Below are 20,768 nucleotides of genomic sequence, written 5' to 3' on the forward strand. Positions count from 1 at the left end.
TATTGTCGTTACGTAACATCGCTCATGTCCACTGTCGAGGTCAAAGCATCGTTTCCCTCAAGTGACCTGGTCGCCATGGTTACACAAGACAAAAACATTCATGTGACAAGCAAACAGGAATCAATCCGCCGTCCCTCATGGCAGGACATTCTGACTCCGCCCACGCAGCACGCGGGTGGCCACAAGACAATGTAACTGTAACGGCAATGCTAGCTTCATTGTTAGCATCATCTTGTATGCTGACCTTTGACGACCGATGGCGTCTTCATTTGTCTCAGACTTCCCGGTCTGCGGCCACCTTTTTCAGTTCCACCAGGGGAACCAAAAAAAAAACCCAGGGTTCGTCTGTCGATGTCACTTTACAGTCCTCCTCCACTCCAAGATCCCAGGATACTTGAACTCCTCACCTGGGGAAAGCCCAGTCCACCTTCTTCCAGCTGAGAACCATGGCTTCACATATAAAGGTACCGAGGCTCATCCCAGAAGCTTCACACTCAGCTGCGAACCGCCCCGGTAAACTCTGGAAGTAACGGGATGGTGATGCCACTGGAGAAGCCCACCATTGCTGATCCAGTCGGCGTGGTACCTGCATGCTGGAGCCATCCACACCCAATGAGGGCGTTACTTCCCTGGAAAAGGTCCTGGTGGTCGCTTGAGTGTATGCACCAAACGGCAGCTCAGAGTGCCCACCCTTGTTGGAGTCCATCATGGGAGTTCTGGAGAGCGTCCCCACTGGTGACTCCATAGCTCTACTGGGAGACTTCACTGCCTATGGTGGCAACCACAGTGTGATCTGGAGGGCGTGATGACATTGTCCTATTGTAGATATATAGATTGATTATTGATTTATTGATGGGTTTATAGTATGGCGCTAAAGTACACTAAAAAAGCAGATTTTAGCTAAGTGTAAATCTGTCACGCACCAACTTTTTGCCTGACAGTTACATGACCCTTATCCAATAGGATAAGGGGGGCGTGCCCCGCGGCCTGCTCGCGCCATAAATAACACTCGCCCCCCCCTTCATGCTCGTCCCTGCATTGACAGCCGCCCCCCAGCGAGGACCATCAGAGGACCAGGTGACTTTAACTTTTCATTTTGTGTAGTAGTTTGCTTCTTGGACAAACATCTTTATTAACGTTTTTGTGTCTTGTAGAGCAAACGTCATCATGGTGAAGATCGGCATCAACGGGTGAGTCTCTCTTGTCCATTTGGGCTAAACTTTTGACTGAAATCTTATGTCCCAGTGGGTTTAGGACATGTCTATTTCCTGGAGTCAAAGTTGTCTCAAGAGTTGACTGAGCCAAAAATAAAGTTCTGGATTCAGGTGGTCCACTTTCATCACTAGGCCTCAATGTCACACTGACCTTGAGGACGTCCCCGATGCTTTGACTGTAGCGGACCCGTCTATTCTCTGGTTATGTTGTCAGTCATCTCAGCCGTTACATTCCTTTTGTTCTATTTTTTTTTTTTTAACCTTGCCAGCGGGTCACTGCGGTCCGAACAAGTTCCGCCCCCTCACTTACTGAACATAATGAGCCATTAAAGCTTCTATGACCCCCCTATCGACTACCATGTTTTAGCTGGTGTGACCCAGCAGCCATATTTGGTGCAAACAGTGAAGCTTCTCATTGTGGCCTGTAGCTCCATCTGGTGGTGGGACGGGGAAACTGCAGCTTCAAGAAGCCCATAGTACTGATAATGATAATTACAATAGTCATAATAACAATAATAACTGATTAGTCTTCCATCTTGTGGTCAGATTTGGGCGTATCGGGCGCCTGGTGACGCGGGCGGCCGCCACAGGAGGCAAAGTGGAAGTGGCAGCCATCAACGACCCCTTCATCGATCTGGACTACATGGTGAGAGGTGTCAAGTGGCGAGCGGCTAGCGGCTGACATGGCGTTGACGATGTACACACCACCCCCGCCCTCACCCTCTCACAGGTGTACATGTTCAAGTACGACTCTACGCACGGTGTATGGAAGCACGGCGAGGTGAGGGCGGAGGGCGGCAAGCTGGTCATCGGCAGCATGCACATCACCGTCTTCCACGAGTACGTCCCCCTCCCGGAGCGCTTTCTTTGTTGTCATGACACCTTGTGACCCCTCCCACCCCCAAACTATGCAGGAGGGATCCCACCAATATTAAATGGAGCGATGCCGGTGTGGTCTACGTGGTGGAGTCCACAGGTGTCTTCACCACCATCGAGAAGGCCTCGGTAGGTGCTGCTGTCATCCCTCCCCGTCCCCCACACTTCACCCTTGACCTCTGTCCTGTCCTGCACCAGGCTCACCTGAAGGGCGGGGCCAAGAGGGTGGTGATCTCCGCCCCCAGTGCTGACGCTCCCATGTTCGTCATGGGCGTCAACCACGAAAAGTATGACAACTCCATGCAGGTGGTCAGGTGAGTCACGTGACCTCCAGCGTGGCGCTGGTGTTAGGATGCTCATGAAACGTGTTTCCATAGCAACGCTTCCTGCACCACCAACTGCCTGGCGCCGCTCGCCAAAGTCATCAACGACAACTTTGGCATTGTTGAGGGTCTGATGGTAACGATGCGTCTGTCTTTGCACGCACGCCGTCAGGGCCTGACAATAACTCTGGCTCCACCCCCTGCAGAGCACCGTACACGCCATCACTGCCACGCAGAAGACGGTGGATGGTCCCTCCGGGAAGCTGTGGCGGGACGGACGCGGCGCTTCCCAGAACATCATCCCTGCCTCAACCGGTGCCGCCAAGGCCGTGGGCAAAGTCGTCCCAGAGCTGAACGGGTACGCCTTTAACGTCCTGTCTGCTGTGAGAGGGGCGTGGCTAAATGAGCTCGTCACTTCCTCCCTTACAGGAAGCTGACCGGCATGGCCTTCCGTGTCCCTACCCCCAACGTGTCCGTCGTTGACCTGACCGTGCGTCTGGAGAAGCCTGTAAGTACACTATGCCCGCAAAGACTGTGAAGGGGTTCGTGTGGCTGCTGTCAATCATCCCGAGTCTTTGTGTCCGCCAGGCTAAGTATGACGACATCAAAAAGGTGGTCAAAGCCGCCGCAGAAGGTCCCATGAAAGGAATTCTGGGATACACGGAAGACCAGGTGACGCATGCCATGTCACATATGGAGCCAGCAGAAGTTCATGTGATGTGTCTGCAGGTGGTGTCCACGGACTTCAACAGCGACCCACGCTCCTCCATCTTTGACGCCGGTGCCGGCATCGCCCTCAACGACAACTTTGTCAAGCTGGTGTCCTGGTGAGTTACAGTCTAATAAAAAAAAAACAAATAGCCCCCAGGCCACACTTTGTACACCCCATGATGATTTTCCAAGTTTAAGCTATGTTAAGCTGAACGCTTATTGTATTAAAGCATGCCTGCTGATGCTGTGGCCACGCCCCTAAACCTGTCATCACTTCCTGCTTGCAGGTACGACAACGAGTTTGGCTACAGCCACCGCGTGTGCGACCTGGTCCAACACATGTTCACCAAGGAGTGAAGACGTCATCATGACATGCTAATGAATCGTCATGTTTACGTCGCCGGTCACATGATGTCAATAACTGGTATCCTAGTGGCACTTTATCCTCCTGTGGCCACTTCATTAGAACGCATGTACTCGTTTTACTGACTTTTTCATTTTATTCATAAATAAACTGATAAATGTCTACCTGTGTGCTGACTATTATGTCATTTAAAAGGAGAAATTATTAAATATGTTAAATGTACCATATTATATAAAGGAGCAGTAAGCAGTAAATATGACCCATGGACAATCGTGTGTGTGCGTGTCTGCGCATGTGTAGTAGCGTTACAGTCAGTCTCTAAATCCCCCCCACCACCGTCGCCCCCTCCCCTCGCTGTCCACTCGGGATTATCTCCATCGTCGTGCCGCTGAGATGTGAGTATATCATCATTTACATATTCCAACGTATAAACCAAAACAAAAAACAACAAAGAAACTACTTTTGTTTTTTGTAAAGTTAATGCGCACGCGCAGGTGATTGGCGTGAAAACTGGCGCTTAATTTTCGTCTTCATTGTTATAGAAAACGTCGAACAGTTTAATATTATATATATTATGATATGTAATTTTGTTTAAGTGAATGTAAGTGCGTGTGTGTGTGGAAGTGTACCTGAGAAGTGTACGTCAGAAGTATGATGGCGGTCGAGTAACTTTCGAAGCAGACTTCGTTGAGTGGACATGCCCTCCACCCCCTCTGTTCCGTCCCCCCCTAGGTCTACTCCAGATGCAGCAGGCACCCCGGGAGTCCCCGACTCTGAAGGGGGCCCCCCGGCGGCGGCCCCCAACCTGACCAGTAACAGGCGCCTTCAGCAAACGCAGGCGCAGGTGGACGAGGTGAGTTAGTTTAACATTGCTAAATTAAGCTAGCCCTCGCTTGCAATGCCGCTATCTACCTGTAGAGGCGTAATGAGCAACTATGAAGCTGCTGCCATCTAGTGGCAGAATTAGCTCAATGAACTCTGTGCTAGCTAGCTCCTCGTGGGTGACAAAGAGCCTTTTGACCAAAAAGGTCCCTTTGGTGGACTCTAGGTCGTGGACATTATGCGTGTGAACGTGGACAAGGTCCTGGAGAGGGACCAGAAGCTGTCTGAACTGGATGACCGTGCTGATGCCCTGCAGGCCGGAGCCTCGCAGTTTGAAAGCAGCGCCGCCAAGCTCAAAAACAAGTACTGGTGGAAAAACTGCAAGGTGAGTGTAGATATAGTTTGTGTAGTATATCTGTATGTATAATAATAATATGGAGAGTATGCAGCTCAAACTGTCCTGATCATCCCTCCATGTCAGTAAGCTCCGCCCACAAGGCTGGCTGCTTTCCTAACCACTGATCGCCCAATCAGCACAGGAGGGGGGCGGATCACATCACAGGATGACTGACAGTGAACAGGAAGTCAGAAATGCCAATCTGGATTATTGTGAGGATTAGGCAGACAGCTGTGATGTGATGTCACACAAACATCAACGCCAATGGTTTCTTGCGGCCATAGACTCCATCTTTAAATTAACAAAACGTCTTCAGGCGGTCGGGACATAATACACACATATCTATAATGTTACACTCAGCATCAGTCCTCTCTCACCTCTTCTTAATATTGCTCAAGCACAACCCCTCCCCATTTGTCAACAGATTATTTAGCACGTTAGAATGCTAGCACGCTATTGACGTTTTCTTCCCTTCCAGATGATGATCATCATGGCGATTGTAGGCGTCATATTCTTTGGGGTCATCTTCTGTGAGTGGCACTTCAGTGTTTTTCTTTTGAATATGAAATATCATACACATATCTGATTGGTTCATTTCATGTCAGGAAGTCTACACCTTTGCACCCTTTAGCTGCCAAAACAGGGCTCTGTCCCAATTTGCACACTTGAGGATGCTTCAAAAAGCCTCAAGCTCCTCCCCTTCTAAGATGTGATTGGTCTTCCTGTGCTTCTGACTTCCTGCATTAAGAGGACCTTTCAGTCACATGTTTAACCTACAAAGTAATTATTGGTCTCTACTCTGCATCCTCAGTGTATTTCTTCTACTAAGTCAAACCTGGCCCCCCCAGTCTGCCCTCACGTGCTTCCTGCTCGTCACGGACGCATTCCTCACTTTGCTATGGCTGCTGGCTAACGCTGACCTCTGTGTTTAAGTATTCATGTGGTAACTGCATACACAACCAAAATATTTGCATTTCAAATGTGCCCTGCCTTGTCCAATCATACCCTCATGTCTTCTGAATAAGCTGCCCCCTTGTGGACAGTTAAGTTACTGCTAGTAAATGTTTGTTGTCACTTTAAATTGAGGCTTAAAGTGAATATTGTGATTTCAATAAATCATGTTTAAAAAGCTGTTAAAGAACATCTATTGTGTTTGCATGGTGGCATACCTCAGACTATCGTAAACATTTTTTATTTTATTTTTATTTAGGTCCCAAAAAACCATCATAATAACATTATATCAATAATATTAATACAGAAGTTGAAAAAAGAGAGGAAAAAAATAAAATAGCTTTTCTGTCCACGGCCTCAAACACGGAGTCAGGAAGGAATTCCGTCTTCCACAAAAGTTAGAGTCTGTTTTTTGAGGGGTGTACAAGGGGCAAGTTGGGCGTGGCTTCAAGCTTGGGCACAATGTCCGTTGGCATGTGCTCCAATCAGGAATGTCAAGGTGAGGTGGGGGTGTGGGGGGTTTCGAGGTAAAGAGCAGAGCTTCAGTCTACTGCTGTGACATCTGGGGGTGGGGTGGGGGTGAAAGAAAACAAATTGGTTACAACTTACACATCATTAGAGCCAATCAGAGTGGAGCGCTGGCAGGTAAACATCCATACCTGTTGCGTCTGTGCCTGTGTCTGGGTCTCGGGTCCTCGGCTCGCCAGGCGGCTCAGGATGTTCCTCTCGGACATCTGGAGGCGCACGGCGACCGGTGGTATCCGTGCGATGGTTGCCGGGAGGCGTGTGACGTCCGCCTTCATGTCGCTCAGCAGCTCCTCCAGCTGCTTCAGCACTGCGGAGCATCGTGGTGACAACAGGACACCTTTATTGACAAACTCTGCTCTCCATCTTTGCCACGATGACAACGTCAGCACGCCACTGACCTTTGTGCAGGACGGCGTTGGCCGGCTTATTGCCCGACATGGACTCCTTGCTGAGGTGCTGGTGGGACTCGGCCAAACACTCCACCTCGCTGAAGCGGGTGTTGAGGGCCATGGAGGGGTGGGAGGGGTCCTCAGACATGTTGAGGTAGGCGGCGCGGCGCAGCTGCTCCTCGATCACCAGCGCCTGCTCTAAGAGCTACACACGCACATTACATTACAACAACTACAGTAGCCAACACGTGTCCCATTTATTAAGCATCCAAGCCTGCGTCGCACCTTGAACCTCCTGGCCAGGAACTTGTTCTTGATTTCCAGGAAGTTTCCTCGATTCATCTCTCCTTTAAAAGGCTCATTGAGGATGGCGAACTTCACGTCATTCTGGATGTCCTGCCAGCGAGCGTAACCGTGTCTTGAGGGTGCTGGTCAAGGTCGACAACCACAAGAACACACCTCCTGGTGTTCCAAACACATGTGGGGAAAAGGATACTGAATGATGCCGGCCAGCAGCCAGTAGTCATGGCGACGATGCCAGATCTCATTTGTTTTCTTGGTAACCGTGGCAGCCCGCTCCTCGTTTTGCCATAAGGAGTGGAGCTCTGACAAGACAGAATGTTATTTATAACAAAACATACTTTTGTTGTGTGTGTGTGCGTACCTGTGAATCCTCCGTCAGCGATGTTAAACATGAAGCGGGTCTTTGCTTTCTTCTTCTCCTCGGTGGCAGCGCTGACTGACGCTCCGCCCTCCTTGCCACTGTCGCCATTCTGCAGCTTTGTGGCCTCCTCCGACCTTGGAGCCTCCTTGTCTTCCTTTGCATCTACAGGGTGGGAGGGACCAGAGTTCAGCACCGGACCACACCACACAAGAACAAATGAAACGGTACCTTTCTTATCGTCTGTGGGCGGCGCCGTGTCCATCTTCTCTGTCTTGTCTTCTAGAAGCAATGACGGAGAAGATTTAGCACACATTTTCTGACTTAAATACACACGTGTGCGTTTACCTTTAACTTCAGAGTCTTGGCTCTTAGACTCCGCCCCCTCACTCTTGGCCTCTGAGGGAGGCGCCGAGTCCTCTCCACCGTCTGGACTCTTCTTTTCACTCTCACCATCCTTCCCGCTCTCGGCCTCTCCATTGGTTGCTTTCTCCACCTCCATAGGCTCCTCCCCGTTCTTCCTCTCCTCTGATGGACTTTTCTCGTCGTCGTCTGGGATGGAGATCACCTGCAAGAAGAAATTCAATCAGTGATCCAGTACGGACTTTTCAGTCTCAGAGTCATCGCCTTGGCGTAGTCACTTCATTGGTGGCTTTTGTGGGATCTTTGCCGTTCTTGTCCGTGTCGCCATCTTTCTTCATGTCCCTCTCTCCATCTTTGACGGCCTCGTCGCTCTTTGACTCATCCGCTGAAGAATGATTTTGGCATGGTGTTAGACAGGAAGTGTGGTATGAGGTATGACCGTTTTCCATGAGCGTGTGTTACCTGGAGCAGGAGTGTTGGGCTGGGTGTCAGCCGGCGTTCCTGTGGATGGCGTTTTCCCCGGCGAGTCGGGGTGCGCAGCTCGCTTGTTTTCCTCCAGCTCGGCCATCCATGGCATGGACCACTGGCCATTGACGTGTTCGAACTCCTGAACCTGAAGGACGATGGGACAAAACGTCACCAAGACAAACTTTCAGTACCGCCTCGGTCTCCCCCTGCCAGCGTAGTCGGCACGTTACCTTCTTGCGGATGAGCGACATGACGCCGATGCGGGTTAGTACGTGTTGCCGTGACAACCCTTCCCTGGGAACACCGTCGGCAAAGGTCTCTGCTCCGTCGGCTCCAGGCTCGCAAAGGTGACGCATGAACAGAGACACGTACGCCCTGATGGGGACACCCAGGACAATTCAAGCATGGATGTGTTTCAGTTAATCATTTCAACAAAAAGCAGCCTCTCACTTGAACTCTTTCTCAGATTTGCCTCGGAGGTCCCGGACCAACCACTGGGTGGTGAAAGCGTCTTGGGGGGGCATGCCGTAACGCATCACTGCGTTCAGGAAGGCCTTCCTCTGCCGGGAGTTGAAACCCAGCACCTGTGCAACACCTCGCGTTAGTACTTAATTAGCATTAAACGCAGCACAGTGGGAATGAGTGTCGGCTTACCTCGATGTTGCCTCCCACCCTGGCCAGCAGGGGGGGCAGCGGCTTGTCGCGTTCGTTCCTCAGGCCCTTCCTGTTTGGCCTCCGTGAATTGGCTGCAGGCGACAGACAGACACGGTGAGACGTCATTACCTCCACCAGGGTGGTTTGTTTTGTTAGGAAAGGGACAAAAGCTTTCCACAAAATAACGACATTACCTTCAGTTCGCTCGTCAAAGTCCTCATCGCCCTCCTCGGAGGCCACGGAGTAATCCGATTGGCCATCAGACTGGTCATCCTGCCAATCGGCTGCAAGATGCAAATAACGAGTGAATGAGTGGAATACTTACTAAAAAAAAAAAAAAAAAAAAAAAACACATTGAGGTTGAAGTCTCACCTCTGTCCTCCTGCGAGCCGTCGTTGTAGTTGACCTGCTTGCGAATGCGCTTGCCCTTGCCCAGGTTGCGAGCCAAGTCCTCCTGCTGTTGCTCGTAATGGTGACGCAAGAGCTTCTCCCAGTAGTCGGGGTCCACACTTTCCTCCTGCTTGATGATCTCACGCTGCACCTCCTCCTCCTGAGCAGGAAAGACAGGGGAGGAAAAGTGGTAAACAGCAGGCACGCTTGTATGTGTGAGTGTGTGTGTGTGTGTGCGCTCACCTCCTCATCCTCGTCCTTGACCACATACTGCGCCACCTTGAAGGAGCTCAGGTACTCGTTCATGCTCTGCAACTCCGTGTCGTCTGTGGCGTCCTGGTTTCTGTCCAGCAGTCGTTCGATGGCCTTGTCGTCATAGTGGATGACGCTGCTGTCCTCCTCCTTGTTCTCACCTGAGCACAGTGGGGGGGTAATGTCACACTGCACGCTCGTCTGTTAAAACAACAAAAAACAAAACCTTCACTGGCAAAGGAGGCTCACCCTCTCCCTCGTCTTTGAAGAGCTCTTCTGTTCCAAACTTGAGAATGTCGTCCAGTTCCTGCTTCGACATGGAGCCCGTTTTAGATCCTAGGCCAGGTCGGACGACCAGGTGGGTCAGCATCATCTTTTTCTTTGCGACCTGACGGATGGGACAGGCGTGGAGTTGTGAGATTAGCAGGCCTGGTGAGGGATGAGGTGAGCTCCTCTTTACCTGAGTAATCCTCTCCTCCACCGAGGCCTTGGTGACGAAGCGGTAGATCATCACTTTCTTGTTCTGTCCGATTCTATGTGCTCTGCTGAAGGCCTGCAATCATGGGGGGGGGGGGGAGACAAAATGAGCTCTACAGTTAGAAGAAAAAGTAAGCTGCCAAGTGTAGAGAAGGCGTACCTGGATGTCATTGTGAGGATTCCAGTCAGAGTCGTAGATGAAGACAGTGTCGGCGGTGGCCAAGTTGATGCCCAGACCTCCGGCCCTCGTCGACAGCAGAAAGGCAAACTGCTGAGCGCCGGGAGCTGAGCGGTTCAATGACATGATGTCAATCATCTGCATGAAGTCATCGTGTCTTATAAAAAAAGAAACCAGAAGGCTGCTTACCGTTGAAGCGATCAATGGCCTCTTGTCTCATCCCTCCTGTGATGCTGCCGTCGATACGCTCGTACTTGTAGCCCTCGTTCTCGAGGAAGTCCTCCAGCAGGTCCAACATCTTTGTCATCTGTGGGGGCAACATGGCGAGTGGCTGCTGAGTGGCCTTGCTGGGCTGTCAAAGCGGTGTCCGAGTGCCGCGTCTTACCTGAGAGAAGATAAGCACCCTGTGTCCACCATCCTTCAGCTTCCTCATCATCTTCTGCAGCAACATCAGTTTCCCAGCAGACTTAACCAGGGAGTTGCCTTCGTACATGCCGTTAGGCAGCTTTGGAGCCTCCTGTTAAGAGTTGAGTTTCATGACATTAGACACCTTCCTATTGTAGATCGTTCCACAAAAAGTCATACATTTTTATAAGGGGTGCCTGCATCCAACATCTATGACATTAAGCACAACACAAGTATAACACAAGCCAGATCCAGCGTGCAAATCCTACTCGATCACAATAGTGCTAACAAAGTAGCATGGGGCAGGACCAAGGTCAGCCGCGAGGCAATATAGCGCGTGGCAGCATCCCTTGCTAGGTCCAAAAGCGGCCACACAACCAACCCCATGGGACAGTCAAAGCAGCAGCACAAAATATGACAGTCAAGCTAAGAAACCTTGAGCAAGCCTTTTCTAACATTCCACACTACAAAACAACTCATAGATAATATCACAAGGTAATGTTTTTCCATTCTGAATTTTTAATTCTTAATGATTTATTTTAATGGTTTTGTTTGACTCATTTTCCTTTTGGCTACAATATGAAAAGAAATGGACATATACTGTAGGTCATATTAGTTGAACTTGCAAATTATTGGTATTGCCGATACCAGCCTTATTTTAGGATATCACTGGTATCACATCAGAAGTCATAGCATCTATGATCCGTGTTGATATCAGATTGGACTAATATTGGTATCAGCCGATACTCAATGCTACAATATCAGTATGATCCCTGCTCATCGGCTCTCTCCAGCACCGTGACGGGTCCATACCATTGCAGCGCCGGGGAAGAGGAAGGGGTGGTTGCAGCATTTCTTGAGGTCCATGACAACGTTTAGCAGCGAAACCTGGTTGCCTCCTCCTTTCGTGTTCAGAGCTTCAAAGTTCTTGGTCAGGATGAATTTGTAATATTTCCTGGAGACGGATGACAATTTTAGAAGGATGTTCCATCCTATCTGAGCAAAAGCCAAACTTCAACACATCTCACACCGCAGACGACTCACTTTTGAAGGGGGCTGAGCTCCACCCTGACGATGAGCTCCGTCTTGGAGGGCATGTGCTTAAAGACGTCGGCCTTCAGCCTCCTGAGCATGTGTGGGCCCAACATGTCATGCAGCTTCTTGATCTGGTCCTCTTTGGCAATGTCTGCAAATTCCTCCAGGAAGCCATCCAGGTTGCTAAACACAAGAATTCACTTAGTCACATGAATAAGTCACAATAATAGCTGGAATGACAAGACGGCCTCAACCTCAGGAGCGACAAAACAAAGTTCGGCTTACCTGAACCTCTCTGGCGTGAGAAAGTTCAGCAGATGGAAAAGTTCCTCCAAGTTATTTTGCAAGGGCGTTCCGGTGAGCAGCAGCTTGTGTTGCAGTGGGTAGTTGTTCAAGACCCGGAAAAACTGCAGCAAACAAACATTGACTTAATCTCCCCATCACAAGGTCAGACAACAATAAGGAGAAAATAAAGTGCACCGTTTTTTGCCCATCTTCCACAATCCTTGTATGAGACATGAACACCCGTCTCTCTTTTCTGTGCATTCTAAACGTATAAACAGCAAAAGGCAAGCAGCTAATTAATGCACGCAATGAGACACCTATTCCGCCAAGAAAGTCCACTACTAAAACACCTCCAAAAACCTCCAACAGAGGTTTCATGGTTTTATATCCATGCTATGAGCATATAGTAATATAGTATGAGCATATAATAGTAGGCACATTCATGATAGTTGCTAGCTGGCTAGTAGCTAGCTGCCGTGGTGTCACCATGCCGGTATAGTAGTTCTTGGGCATAACAATACCTAAGACATGTTAAATGGAGCATTGCTGGCGCTTTTTGAAGATGTTTTTCAGAAGGCTTTATAGGCAGAATAGTTGCATCCCACGACATGCATTCTCAGCTCAACGCACAGAAGAGAGACATGCGTTCATATCTCAAAGATTGTGGATGATGGGCAAAAATAATTGGCACACAATTATATAATGACATGAAAACAGAATGTGTTCAGTAAACTGGTAGTGTGTGTGTGTGTGTGTGTGTGTGCACCTTGGATTGGTTGTTTTTCAGCCTATGGGCCTCATCCACCACCAAACATGCCCAGTCAATTGAGCCCAGGATGGCCATGTCGATGGTAATTAGCTCGTAAGATGTCAGCAGGACGTGGAACTTTATTGAAGAGTCTTTCTGTTTGTGTGTGAAATATATATATACACATTTTATTTTTAATCAAAAGATCAGCCAATCATACGCTCACCACCTGTAGTTAGCCAACATCTGCTCCCACCTTCATCTTAGAGGCTTTCTTCCCTCCTCGGATGGCATTGTCCTCAAAGGAGAACTCGTTCTCTCTGATGACGGCCCTGCTGTCCTTGTCTCCTACATAGGTCACCACGTACATGTCTGGCGCCCACATCTCAAACTCTCTCTCCCAGTTGATGATGGTGGAGAGCGGTGCGCTGACCAGGAAGGGACCCTTGGAGTGACCCTGTGTGTGCAGAGAGGTCCATACTTGTATAAAAACATACATGTCCACAGACAACAATGAAAGCGATAAATTAGTGTGGCTGACAAAAACGTCCAATAATATTTGTCTGCATAATTTTCATACAAAAGTCTTTTAAAAACGAAATGTTGACAAGACAAAAAAAAAATCCAGGGTGAAACAAAAAAAACTTCCAATCTGCTCCTGCTGTGTGAAGGTGCAATTCCACCCCCCACCTTCGGGTGGCAGCAGTCTCACACGGCATCAATGCGAGTCATAATACTCTTAATGTTGACAAATTTCATCTGCTTCACACAAAATGGCTGGATGGCAGCAGGCCAGCAGAATGCCAGCCAGCTACAACAAACTTGGCCTTCACATACTGGAGGCCCCTGTTGTCATGGAGAAAAAAACACTACAAAAATGTTCAACTTTATGGTTTTACCTGCAAATAACCAAACGCAACCCACCTCTTTATACAGTGAGTAGAGGAAGACAGCGGTCTGGACCGTCTTGCCCAAACCCATCTCGTCAGCCAAGATGGTGTCGGTGCCCTGAGCCCAGGAGAAGCGCAGCCAGTTGAGGCCTTCCAGCTGGTAGGGGTGTAGCGTTCCCCCCGTGCTGTCCAGGTACTCCGGCTGCCGTTCAAACTTGATGGTGGGCTGGTGAAGGAGAGACCAGTCAGCCACATAACGCTGAAGTTCAAGACCAGAACAAGCCAAAGTGGGCGTACATCAACCACGGGATTCTCTGGGGGTCTGTCAGGACGCTTCACACGACCTTTCACCTTGATCTTCTTCCCAGGTTTCCCGTCCTCGCCCATCATCAGCTCCCTGGAAGAGAAGTGGGCGTTGGTGATCTGACAGTGACGGCGTCACAGCACCAGTCGAGCCCCCCCGTCTTTGCATGTACCTGTGGTTCCAATACTGCAGCTTGTATGTGTCAAACTCGGGAACGTCCATGTCGTCCGCCTCCCAGGTGGCCTGGTCGTATGGCAGCTCCCGCCACTTGATCAGATAGTGCACGTTGTTCTTTCTGTCCACGCTGCAGGGGACACGACGCATGCATTTAAATAAAAGACTGCATCATGTGAAGAACTTTGGATAAGAGCTCGTCTTGCTGGTTCTGACCTGTGATTCAGGATGCGGTGGATCATCAGCCATTCCATCTTTATTCCAAAGCGGAGGTACTTTTCCTCCAGCTGTGCGTACATGGGGTCCTTGTTCTTCCTCTTGACGCTCTTGTCGTCGTCGTCGCCAAAGTCGATGGGAGGCGGCTCATCCATGTCGTTCTTTCTCTGGTAGTTCCTAACCATCACCTGGCAGTAGAGCTCCAGCTGGAGATGGCAGATGTCAGGTTAGATCTATTGATGGCCAATTCTGCGTGCATGAAGGTTGTTTCAACACACACACCTGAAGTTCCGTGACCCAGGAGCAGTGCCAGTACGACATGTTGGACCATTTGGCAAAGAACTCTCGCTCCGGCCGCCCTGCCAGCGGGGCGGGATCGGGCGCGTCAGCTGGGAGATCTGGGGGGCGGGGCACAGGTGTTGGGGGAGGAGGCTCACCCCACTGCCATGTCAAGATCTTCTGGACTTTACCCTTCATGGGAGGACACTGGAGGGTGAAAAGATCATATTTGGGTTGTTAAGCAATGCTACAGTCACAAGTAACATGGTGCCCCCTCCTGTGTGAACGGAACTCACCAGGCAGCGGGGGCAGATCCATTCTCCATTGGGGATCTCAGGGAGTGGCGGGTTGAGGCAGTGGATGTGGTAGGACGACGGGCACGAGTCGCAGCAGAGGAGCTCTCCTCCATCCTTACACACCCTGCAGAACTCCATGTGATGGTCATCTTCTTCCATCTCCCCGGCGTCCCCGTTGTCGTCCTCACCTTCGGAGGCCTCCTCCCTTGCCTCCCACTGGATGCCCTCTTTCTCCTGTAGACCGGGTCAGGACTGTTTAGTTTGTCCTACACAGAGCGGGGAGGCAGAAAGGTAAAGGCGGCACATCACTTACGCAGTGCGGGCAGCTCCAGGTGCCCTCGGGAGCTTTCTCCATGTCAGGGTCCAGACAGACCATGTGGTACGCTCTGGGACACGTGTCGCACAGGATGATCTCGCCACCCTGCTGACACACCTCGCAGTAGTCCTGGTGGTCTGTCTCATAGCCGTCCCCGTCCTCAGCTTCTGAGAAACACACAGATACTCCACTTAGACCATGAGTCTGTTTACCTCTAGCAGGCGCCATCTTTACATTTTTCCACACGTGTTGCCTTAACCAGGATATCTGATGTCGCCTTGCACATGTCCCATATGTACATGTACATTGTATATAAATGCAGCCTGGCTCCATACTATTTTATTTACACTGAATGTCCATTCCAAAGCATAGTATGGACCATGTGAACTGGAGCGCTTGGCGGGAAGGCGGCTTTACGACAATGACCTTTCTTCCTCTTGGGTTTGGCCTTGGACGAAGGCTTCTTTTTGCTGCGGCTGCTGCGGCTGTTGGAGCCTTCAGAGACGGAGATGCTGTTCATGCTGCCGTCCTCAAAGTCGCTGTCCACGTCGGGCTCGTCCTCCTCGCTCTGAACAGACGAGAAGCCAAATCAGTGCGCGTGTACAACATTTTCCCACACACTTCTCAGCTGCCACTTGGCAGGAAGCGTGACAGATGATGGCTCGTACCGATGAGCGTTTCCTCTTGCTGTTGAAGCCTCCCAGTTTGATTTTCAGAGGAGCCACCTTTTTGGTCTTTGCGTTGTTCTTCTTCTCTTGTGGTTTCGACGCAGCTTTAGACTTTTTGCGGGCGTTAGGGCCTGCACGAGCAAACAGAAAGCTGCAGTCAGATTGTGACGATAAAGGCAGCAGCTGTTATCTTGTGGGCTAGTACACGAGCTGTACCTTTGCCTTCCTTGGTCTTCGCCTTGCGGAGAGGAGGTGCGGGGGGCTGCTGAGGCTCCACCGGAGCTGGGGCGGCCGCAGGGGGTGGGGCGGCCTCAGCCACCATATTGTCAACGGCAGCTGGCACATTCGCTGTGGCCAGGGCGGCATTGGCGGCAGCGGCTCCCCTCAGGGGGTTGTTGGTGCTGAACTCCCGCCACTTTGCACCCAGAACCATCATCATCTTGGACACTGCTATTTTGGGGTTCTTGGCTGCGATGAGGGGCCTGCAGGAGACATTTGAGGTCATTTAGACTAAATAGCCAGTTATTTTCCAACGCAAGTCATGTGTGAGCATCTACCTGACAAACTGACTGAAGGCCTTGTAGTTTGTCAGAGAACGGTAGTCCTCCTCAGAGAAGACGTGATCAATGTCCTCCATGCCCCAGTCATCCAGCAGCTGGGAGGATGACTTCGGCTCCTGCGGGAAACGACAACTATCACATGCATTTGCAATACAATGCCACAGATTTCTCTTCACTGTCAGCGTGTTTATTGCAATTGACAGCTGCTGTCGCTCAGGATGGCCATGAGCTGATCAGTGGACCTTATCTCACAAAAACACTCACACCATTTCATCAGATACCAAAGCATTAATAACTAATCCGACTGTCAGCATGTGTGCCACTGACAAGGAGGTAGAACTGAAAAATCAAGTGTTGCATGTTCCCACCATAAAACACATTCCTCGCATGAAGGAAGAGAAGCAAAATGATCCAAATCTATAGTCCCTGTTTGTCGTCTGAATGAAAACGTAGTTTTCTACCCTAAACAGAAAAAAGGGTCAAGAACACAACACGGTGTGGCGCTAGACGGGTTGCCATGGAAACTGCATATACTGTATGCATTACACACCCCAGACACACATGCACCCCCCCGCATCAGAGTAAGTGTCATTAAGTAGGAGGCCCCCTATTGGCTGCTGCAGCTCTTTGTTTAAGCACCGCTCATATCACATCACTGACTGGCCGACCTCCATGACAGGTGAGACAAAGACAAAAGGCCACAGCTTAAGTTCTTTGGGAAATTCCCAAACCAATGACATTATTTGGGGTATTAAAAGCACTTAAAAAATGACGAGTTCAGCATGAATATATAGTCTGACTTGAAACACTTTTTACACTATGATGACTTATTTCCTCCCTTAAACGTGAAGAGCCCACAACAGTGGATTGAAATACTGTGTATGTGGTTCCAGCCAATAGGATTCATTAAAACTGGTGAACACAAGACGAGATGCACAATTCTTTGCATCAGGACAGCCAAAATATGAATCATCAGGAGTGTAAGATTCACCACATTCACTCAGCATCCTCCTGGGTAAATATTCTCCAAGCAAATATTTGGGGTTAGCGGCTATCTGGGAGCCAGAAGTGGATAGTTCAAGCACAGCACACAACCAGGGCTGCTAGGCCTCATTCCCAGCTTGTCAACTCTTAGTCACAACACAAACACACCAAGAAGTTCAAGTAGTCATCCATTCAGATGCTCAACAACAACAGGCTTTCCTCACCGAGAAGTCGTCATCATCGTCGTCGTCGTCTTCCTCTGGCTCGGGCTCCTTCTTCTTAGATGAGCTGCGTTCGGCACCGGCACTGCTTCGCTTCTTCTCCTTGCTGCTGCTGGCCCGCTTCTTCTTCTTGCGGCCCGGCATGTAGTCGCTGCCCTCGCTGTCCGAGCGCTGGCCGGGCCCGCCGTCGTCTCCCTCATCAGCCCCACCCACGTCCATGAGCTCTGGGGAGCTGATGGGAAGTTCCTGGAAGGCAGAGAGCGATGATGTCTGTACTGACGGGAGCTCAACGACTGACCAGGGATTCATCGCCTTCATCTGAACATTCGGTCATGTGTACCTCTCTGCGCGAGCGCCGCTTGCTGCCTTTACTCTCACGGCTCTTCTTGGCCTTCTTCTTCTTCTTCACCACCTTCGGAGCCTCGTTCTCCGAAATATCCTCTTCCTCATCACCTGAAGACAAGCAGAGATATCCCGGATTAGGACGTGTCGCACATGCACGGACAATTAAGCAACTTCATGGAATCTTTGTGGATATGTGCTGCTGTAATAGACACCAGCGAGCGTGGCTGTTCATATAATGTTGTGTGGTCCTCACTCCCTGATGCCTTAGGAGCTGAACTGGACAGTGGGTTGACAGCTTAGGGCTTTTGGCTCACTGGCTAGTGCTGGATGCGTGGTAGTGGGTCGAGCCCCGGTGCGTGCAGCGCCAGACTGTACAGATTAGTTACACTGCAAAAAGCCTGTGTTTCTTCAGCAAACAGTTCTGGTGTTCTTCACTAAGCTTTCTGTTGGGTGCGCTCACATTTTGTGACATTGATCTGACGGTGCACTCAGCATTCCCACTACCCTCACTCGGGACAAGAGTCAGCTGCCAGGCAGACTGGTTAAGACCAAGGTACAGTCATTTTTTACTGTTTTGGTCGTTTTTTTAAGGTCAAAAAATGAAAATTGTGAATGCATGCAGTGTTTATGTACCATGGTAAAAACATCACTACCGTTGGTTATTTAAGTTACTTTATAAAAGAACAGCGGAAGTTTACATTTATTGCAAAGAAGTCATCAATCATTCAGGCTCAACATTTAGACTGACATGATGTTGCCATGAATGAAGTGTGTAAATTAATTAACTCATGCAACCATTATTTTTCTTTAGTGCATGTGAACATACAACTCTTCAAATGGATGTTCATGATGATTTATCACACTCCATTTTACCCTTCCCAATTCAATTAGGAATTAGCATAAGACTGTCAAATGTGACCATCAACAGTAAAATGTTTTCACCAAAAGGTTAAATGTTTGCGTGTTGTGTGACTTGTTGGCAGCAACAACAACGCTTACCTACTTTAATTCAAACAAAATGTTTGCATATTTAGCAGCCGGCGCTAACTGTTTGTTGTCGCCGGTAAACACGGCGACGTTCGTCGACAATAGCAAAACGTCAAGGTTCTTATTTCGTATGAAATATGTGACGTGAAATAGATCACTTACTCGTATTTTTATACACGTTACGAGGTATTGTTTATATTTTTCATTTTATTTTGCCTTCGTTTGGCGCCAGCCACGAGGAGGGGATCTTCTCCTGGACGTCATTGGCAGCTTCCAAGCTAACTGGCTGCCTCCATCTTGTCATCGACGCGTAAAAAAACCCGGTAGCCGACCAGCGTAAGGCCCCGGGAACATGCCGGTGCGTCAGCGTGACTTAACACCAAGGCACCGGCTGTCCGTCCGGGGTTCGTTTGTGGTTTACGAGTGACATTTCGGTTCGGATTGATCAGCATCGCACACGAGAGGGAGTATTCTATCGCTCGAGTTAGCATGCCGGTAGTTAGCAGCTAGCTCGCTAGTTAGCATGGCGCTAAGTGAACATGATTGATATGAATGTGACAAAACATCTGCTCGTTAGCATACAGCCAGCAGCAACATTAGCAACTTAGCTCGTCCTTACCGTGCATTAACCGGTCTTCCGCTCCATAATCATCTCTGTCGTCCTCGCTCCCAGACATAGTGGACAGCAAAACTTTTTTCTATTCAGTTAGCTAACAGTTTAGCTAACTAAATAAAAAGTTACTTTACAGAATAATCCAGAGTTTTGCCCAGTCTAGAGCGTGTCCAAGAGGCGGTGTGCGGGTTGGCAGCGAGGAGCCGGCCAGGATTCCGCAGGGGATACAAGAACAAAAAAAAGAAAACGGAAGTGAAATTGTAGCTCATTCAAGTCGAGTCATACAAACACTCGGCACACAGGACAATAAATGAAACTTTATCCTGTCCCGTGTGGAACATTTGCATTTGTAGGTTTGTCTCATTAGCATTAGCTAGCAGAGCGTCACATTTAAGGCTAACTCAACAAACATCTCATCTCCAAATATCTCAAAGCACAACAAAGCTCATTGAAACCCTGACAAGCCGGCAGCCGACCGTCGTATGTCTCCCAAGTCGACACCACATAAAAGTACTCACAAGTTGCCGCTCGAAAAAGTCCAGTCTTGGTCCTCCAGTCAGTCAATCAATACTTGGTGGCTGCTGCTTCGGCCAGGTAACGGTGTTCCACCCGTCAATTTCAGGATATTAGCTTGATTTTGAGGCGGCGTGTGCGCACGACGTCGTCGCCTTCTTCTACCTCGCACACTACACACGCCCCGCGCGCGCGCACGCACACACAAAGAGATCAGGGGCCAGGCATCCCATAATATCTCTCCCCCCCTCCACACACATACACACACTTCGGTCACCCCTCCCCCACTCTGCATAGTTACCTTGCAACGTACAGACCATAATATTCAACTCACCCCCTCCCTCTCCTGACAGTCTCTTCCCCATTCCTCCATGCACCCCCCTCCTCACATGGTAACCATGGTTTCCATGGAGACGCTCCCCCGCCCACCTCTGCCGTCATCCCATAATAGTCTTGAGTGCAGTCACTAACATCCCACAATAAGCATAACTCCAAAAAAAAGGCAAGCGTGAGGAGGGGGGGGGCAAGGCGTCACATGGCAACTGTGTGTCACATGACTGCTGTCTTGAGCGTGCATGTTAAATTGTGAGTGTGCGCACGCACTGTGTACTGTACAGTAACCCGACTGTATAATGACGATGCAATGACCTGGGGTCACACCATTTTGGGGGCGTCGGGCGGCAGAATGGCACAGATTGCCCCCCCTCCCTTTCACACACATGTACCTGAACACATCATCGCCACTGATGAGCTTATTGTATAGCATCTTTACACCATATTTAAACAAGAGCCCTGGGGGGGGGGTTACCTTGAGGTGATGTGGTGGGGCTTTGGTGTGCAGGTCACAGGTCAAAGTTTAGTCAGGAGCTTCAGGTAACACACACACTCACACAGTGGAGAGTCAATGGTGG

At 49.7% G+C, this 20,768-nt stretch overlaps 3 protein-coding genes across 5 annotated transcripts; 2 read left to right on the forward strand and 1 right to left on the reverse strand.

The window, feature by feature from the left end:
- Positions 1–1,033: 1,033 nt before the first annotated feature.
- Positions 1,034–3,645, forward strand: LOC131101908 (glyceraldehyde-3-phosphate dehydrogenase-like). The gene is made up of 12 exons (XM_058047314.2): positions 1,034–1,077; positions 1,155–1,190; positions 1,761–1,860; positions 1,945–2,054; positions 2,129–2,219; positions 2,289–2,404; positions 2,468–2,549; positions 2,620–2,771; positions 2,843–2,921; positions 3,002–3,085; positions 3,143–3,240; positions 3,412–3,645. Exons 2-12 carry the CDS (start codon positions 1,168–1,170, stop codon positions 3,479–3,481), a joined length of 1,005 nt encoding a protein of 334 aa, XP_057903297.2. The 5' UTR covers positions 1,034–1,077; positions 1,155–1,167; the 3' UTR covers positions 3,482–3,645.
- A 180-nt stretch (positions 3,646–3,825) lies between these two features.
- LOC131101853 (vesicle-associated membrane protein 2-like) lies at positions 3,826–5,834 on the forward strand. The gene is made up of 5 exons (XM_058047238.2): positions 3,826–3,883; positions 4,221–4,341; positions 4,537–4,695; positions 5,186–5,237; positions 5,519–5,834. Coding segments are annotated over exons 1-5 (351 nt in total). The 5' UTR covers positions 3,826–3,881; the 3' UTR covers positions 5,536–5,834.
- A 58-nt stretch (positions 5,835–5,892) lies between these two features.
- On the reverse strand, positions 5,893–20,085 carry chd4a (chromodomain helicase DNA binding protein 4a). Of its 3 annotated transcripts, none has more exons than XM_058047237.2 (41): positions 19,863–20,084; positions 19,351–19,503; positions 17,740–17,852; positions 17,403–17,645; positions 16,192–16,310; positions 15,851–16,116; positions 15,635–15,765; positions 15,393–15,534; positions 14,964–15,130; positions 14,651–14,884; positions 14,358–14,561; positions 14,076–14,281; positions 13,858–13,989; positions 13,679–13,778; positions 13,416–13,607; positions 12,748–12,948; positions 12,510–12,647; positions 11,744–11,865; positions 11,468–11,641; positions 11,237–11,378; positions 10,404–10,535; positions 10,208–10,325; positions 10,001–10,125; positions 9,824–9,916; positions 9,613–9,751; positions 9,355–9,524; positions 9,094–9,271; positions 8,916–9,005; positions 8,722–8,813; positions 8,518–8,651; positions 8,298–8,442; positions 8,062–8,212; positions 7,878–7,984; positions 7,585–7,804; positions 7,468–7,518; positions 7,240–7,401; positions 7,072–7,180; positions 6,861–6,993; positions 6,585–6,780; positions 6,318–6,493; positions 5,893–6,220 (listed from the first exon to the last, which is right to left on the reverse strand). In XM_058047237.2, the coding sequence occupies exons 2-41, from the start codon at positions 19,406–19,408 to the stop codon at positions 6,206–6,208; spliced, it is 5,820 nt and encodes a 1,939-aa protein (XP_057903220.2). In that variant the 5' UTR covers positions 19,409–19,503; positions 19,863–20,084; the 3' UTR covers positions 5,893–6,205. The 3 variants fall into 3 exon arrangements, with proteins under 3 accessions (XP_057903220.2, XP_057903219.2, XP_057903217.2); XM_058047236.2 differs by having other exon boundaries at positions 14,964–15,133; XM_058047234.2 differs by having other exon boundaries at positions 7,468–7,804; positions 14,964–15,133; positions 19,863–20,085.
- Between the last annotated feature and the right edge of the window lie 683 nt (positions 20,086–20,768).

The sequence above is a fragment of the Doryrhamphus excisus genome, linkage group LG7, assembly GCF_037039965.1.
Source record: "Doryrhamphus excisus strain RoL-2023G ecotype Guam linkage group LG7, RoL_Dexc_Guam_v1.1, whole genome shotgun sequence".
In the NCBI taxonomy this organism is placed as follows: domain Eukaryota; kingdom Metazoa; phylum Chordata; class Actinopteri; order Syngnathiformes; family Syngnathidae; genus Doryrhamphus; species Doryrhamphus excisus.